Source organism: Phytophthora sojae (assembly GCF_000149755.1).
Source record: "Phytophthora sojae unplaced genomic scaffold PHYSOscaffold_69, whole genome shotgun sequence".
Lineage (NCBI taxonomy): Eukaryota > Oomycota > Peronosporomycetes > Peronosporales > Peronosporaceae > Phytophthora > Phytophthora sojae.
In genome coordinates, this window is record NW_009258183.1 from 1 (window position 1) to 4,952 (window position 4,952).

The 4,952-nt window shown below is 58.0% G+C and overlaps 1 protein-coding gene across 1 annotated transcript; it reads right to left on the reverse strand.

The window, feature by feature from the left end:
• Window positions 1–1,988: 1,988 nt before the first annotated feature.
• Window positions 1,989–4,934, reverse strand: PHYSODRAFT_343388 (hypothetical protein; the record flags this gene model as incomplete). The annotated part of the gene is made up of 6 exons (XM_009541940.1): window positions 1,989–2,315; window positions 2,438–2,745; window positions 2,815–4,051; window positions 4,135–4,416; window positions 4,446–4,557; window positions 4,648–4,934. Coding segments are annotated over 6 exons (2,553 nt in total), but the record flags the coding sequence as incomplete, so codon positions are not given.
• Between the last annotated feature and the right edge of the window lie 18 nt (window positions 4,935–4,952).

A 4,952-nucleotide genomic window follows, 5' to 3' on the forward strand; every position in this document is an offset into this window, starting at 1 on the left:
TACTTCTCTCTCTCTCTTCTTCGGGCAAATATCTTCTGTTCACTATGTTTGGGGTCAAAATGTCTTGTCTTGAGTATACCTTGGGATCAGCGGTCCAAACTTGCGATCGGCTTGCGAATCCATTGTCGCACGGCGCCGAAAGTGCCAATAGTGGGTCCTTAGACTTGGTTTAGTATGGTGCAGGACTCCCTCTCGACTCCTCGAAAGTATCCAGTCTTTGCATCCACAACGGTTCTTCAAGGTCACGCATCACTTTGATTGCAGACTGACTGCGAACTGACTCGAATCCCTGAGAATCAGGTGACACTCAGGGTCATCTTCTGAAATCCTGGGAACTCTGAGGAATCTTGGGGAACTGTAGGGATTCTTGGGTGTTGGCTCGGGAAACACTTAAGTTCAGTATAGAGAGTCTGGATTTATGGTCCAAACCCAGAGAATCATCTTTGGAACTCTGGGTCACCAGTACTCAGGGAGGTGAACTCTGGGTCATCGTGCGGCACTCTGGGTTTCCGTGCAGCACTCTGGGTAACAAGTCTGCTACATTGCAGGCCTGCGTGCATCTCCACAAAGCCACACTTTTAGCGGGTTTAGCGGCCTCCTGCGCATGATCACGGTGGTAGTGGGTTGATTCTCAGGGTAATTTGATCCTCTGGGGCACTCTGAGCCACTGCAAGATGAGGTGTACTCTGGGATACATTCTCCAGAGACACTTTCCGCCAGACTTTAGGCACTCATCGTAAGGGAAAGTCCGCGGCTGGACTGAGTGTTCTCTGAAATTCTGGGCGTGCACTCCCAGGATTCACACTTCCAGCCAGTTGGGCCCATCTGCGGTCAGACGCTGGATTCATCCCGAGAAATCACTTCTCTCCCACAGTCGCCATCCATGTCACACGGGTACAGCCGCGCCGTATCCAAGTCATCCACCAATCAGCATCCATACAAACTCCAGGTCACAGAGGTGACGGCACATCGTCGGCAATTTTCTGGAGACCGCCTCGGGTCACCAGCCTTCCTGAACGGACGGCTTACGAGTGGAGACGCAAGTTCCAGCGAGACTACAGTTACGCCCGAGCATGTGCCGAGGATCTCCAGAAGAAGGCGAAGCGCGCCCGGTCTAAGGAGCAGACCCGGAAGTGGAACGAACTATCGGAGCGACTCAAGTCTGGATTCGAGAAGGGAGATGCCGTATGGCTCTACATCCCGAAGGTCCAGCCTGGATTTAGCCGAAAACTGGCACACCTGTGGCATCGCCCGTTCTGCATTGGTGAGATTTGAGATGATTTTCGGGTGCGCCTCAAGATCGAGGACGCCGGTTACCCGGTTCCCCATGGGTCCATGTGAGTCGTCTCAAACCGAGGGCAGCCTTCCCGAAACGGCCCACGATTGAGCTGGACCTCGATGATGAGGATGATTTCGACGCTGCGCTATTGCCCCAGGACAGTTGGGAACCCGATCATGCCAATGATGAGTACGAGGTCGAGAAGATCCTGGATTTGAGATGGATCAAGAGGACGCGGATATCTAAGCGCACTCGAGAATACCTGATCAAGTGGAAGGGGTATGCAGACCCTGAATGGATCCCGTTGTCCCAACTCAGCTGCGGGGCGCTACTGTACGAGTTCAACCAAGAGGCGAAGGCTAAGGCACGTTTTCAGGCTATGCAAACCGGAGATGATCACCCCAGGCAATAGCCATCCTGAATGGAGGAAGCTCAACCGACCGTACCCGCCAGTTGCGAGACGACTGAACATGTTTTGGTTACGAATGGAAATTTGGAGAGTATCGAGTGGAGACGACGCACTTTCAGGGTGCGGACGCTGTGATGAACCTAAGTGTAACGGTGAATGCGACGAAAGAGGGGTCGTTGAGATGATGAGAACAAGGAAAACGGAAATGACAACGAGTTTTGGATTAGTGGGTGTTACGCTACGACATGCAGGATTGGGGTTGAGTTTCGAGCTCGACGCAGAGAACAGATCTCGGGCATGCTACGGGAACTTCTTGGAAACCAGGTAGCGGCGGCGGTCCGCCTTTGGCAGGAGTCGGAGGTCCAGCTGGGCCGGCGCGTGAGCGATGCGCTCCTCGTCCGAGGAGCAGGAGTTCCACTGCACCCGAGCGGGCTCCTGCTGGTCTGTCAGCGCGAGTTGCTCCTGCAGAGAGTACGGCTTGCTTTCGGCATTCTTGTGCGAGGGCGCCATCCAGATCCAGGAACAGCACTTGGCCGGGAACGCCCAGACCCCGGGCTCCTCGAGGTACGACTGCTCCAGACCGTCGTCGACCGCGGCGTCCAGCAATTTCTGGTAGTGACCCGGATGCTGTCACATTCGGATTTCCGAGTGTCAGCGAACTCCTCCGAATAGGCGTCCAACTGGTTGTAGATCGAGAATCAGTGACCAATCAGCCAGAATGTGCAGTGGTGGTCGCTCATGAAGGTGACGATCTCATTCAGGCACGCCAGAGCCTTCGTGCCGGCCTTCGGGGGCGCATGGCAGACCCGGAACTTGGATCGGTTATCGAACATCTCGTCCCAGGGTTTGGTACTCCACAGCTCCTTGAACGGCCCCGAACGCCAGCGTGCCCGAACGGCGTCGAGCTCCTCAGGCTTGGACAGATTCGGGGTGTAATCCGGGAATCCACTGGTTTGCTCGACTGCCTTGGTAGTACCGGGTTGGAATTTCACCAGTATCCCGTAATGGCGCCAGGAAGTGACCCCGCGACCCGGGACCTCGATAATTTGGAGCTCTTCTGGGGTCAGCTCGGCATGCTCCTTCCGGACGAGGGTGGACTGCGTGCGCCGTTAGGCTGCGCGCGGACGCTTGGCCGGAGGAGGGGCGACTTCAGGATCAGGATGCAGGGACCCGGTGGTACTTGAAGTAGTGGAAGACGTGCTGTTGCGGCGTTTGGCCTCCCGAGGGGGCGTGGTACGCAAGTCGAGCTTGGCCTTGAATGGCTTGGTCGTCCTGAATGTCTCGTCCTGCGTCTCGTCGTCGATGTCGTCGCATACTTCGGAATACATCGCCTGCATCACCTCCGCCTCCTCGTCTAGGCGGACACTTTTCAGGGCAGGCCACTTGTCCGGTATGTACGTGAGCTGCTCCAGTCTGGTTTCGGCCTTCTTGTAGTACCAGCTCGGGACGTAGCTCGTCCAAGGTGTCTGGTCCAACTTGCGCCAATACATGATCCGGACGAGGAGCTCGAGCAGGTCCCGAACGTGGAACCGAGGATGCACGACATTGTCCCCGCAGACCAGGTCGAACGCGTCCAGGTAGTCGAGCCCAGACTGCATCGCCAACTGCACATCCAGGCGAAGCTTGTCCCAGATCACGGCATGCGCCACCAGCGAAGCCCGTGCGTCTTCCACCGACCGCGCATACGGAGTCAGCGGGTCCATCGCGTCCAGCTCATTCGGGGTGTACACCTCAGGACGGAGCTGGAAGTGCCGCCCAGTTGCGCTTTTCGGCGCTCGAGATGTCTTGACGGAGCGGGACTTGAGTGACGAGGTGGTTGACGGAGCGGACGAGTCTTGGGTGAAGTCGAGGGGCGCGTCCTTGGATCCCTCTCTCGCGCCCGGGCCATCATCGTCCTTCTCTTCCTGATCGTCGTCACCGTCGTCCACAAAGACGTAAGCCCCAGGTTGTGCCCCGAAATCGTCGACCGCGTTCACCAAGATCTGAGTAGCCCAGCCGTCCGGAGGAAGTTTGTTGTCCTTGGCGCATTCCAGGAGCGCTTTCAGGCGAGGCCAATTGCCGTCAACCCGAGTGTTGTGCCGATTCAGGAAGTTCATCGTCCTGCCCACGTTCATGGAACCGGCCTTCAGCCGAGAAGTCATCGTCCGGACAGTGGAACGAAGATCGTCATTTTCCCGGGAGAGCTTGTCGATTTGGAGTTGCAGCGCCTGTTCCTGGCGCTCGTGTTCTTGCGCAGCTCGCTTGAAGTCCCGGTCGTGATCCTTGATCTCCTGCTCGCGCTTCTTGGTGGCGACCTCCAGGGTCTCCTCCCAGCAGCGGTTCAGGACGGCGATATCGCGCTTGGCCTTCTGCAGCTCACTGTCCTTCGCCAGGTAATCCAGGCTGGCGGTTAGCCCATTCGAGCGAAGCTGGCGTCGCCCCGAAGTTGACGTAGCACGGCTTTCACCAGCGATGTTGTTCCAAACACCCTACGCGCGAGGCCATCGAGGTCGTAACACTGCAAGAGTGAGGCGAGTTCGCGCTTGGCCGCAATACTATCCAGGAGTCCGTGGAGCTCAGAGATGGAGCGCCCCGTGTCGGAAGACCGCAGGCGTAGCACAGAGCGGTGGAGCTCCATACCCGGGTCCAGCAAGTCAATCAGCTCCTGGATTTCCTTGTCTGTGAGACTTTCCACGGTCCAGAGCGCCTCGATGCCCCCAAAGCCGTGCGCAGGAAACACTCCTTGTAGCTGTCGCAGACCCGAGCCGAAACACCGACGAAGGTGAGATTGAGGTCCGAGCTGACCGCGAAGCGCGCCGGAGGTGACTGACCCGCCAATTCCGGATTGGAGGATTGCGCCGCACGCGAGCACGAGTCCTGAAGACTCAGCCTGCCTTGAAATTCGTACTTGGCAGCCGATGACGAGAGCGGTTCCATTTACGTCCGGAAATTCACGTGCAGAGGCACTGGAGGTGCGTACCCGAAAGCTCCCTTGCCGCTGTCAGGGAGGCGCTCGGCGCTAGCGCTGCGACTCGCACACGAAGTACCCGCAAAGGCCCCCGTCCTGCCAGCCGCCGTGGCAGTCGAGCCGGCTGCGTCCTTCACCTTGCCCTCGGTGTCGCCGTTGCCCTTGCGGTCGGCTGCATCCGCGTCTTTGTTGGCGTGCGGAGGTGTGTCGGTACCCGCAGTCTTGACCACCAGCGCCTTCGACTTGCTGGCCGCGTCGTCAGGGGTGTTAGCGTCATCTTGATGCTCATCAAACGAAGCCTGGCGCGCGTCCTGCGT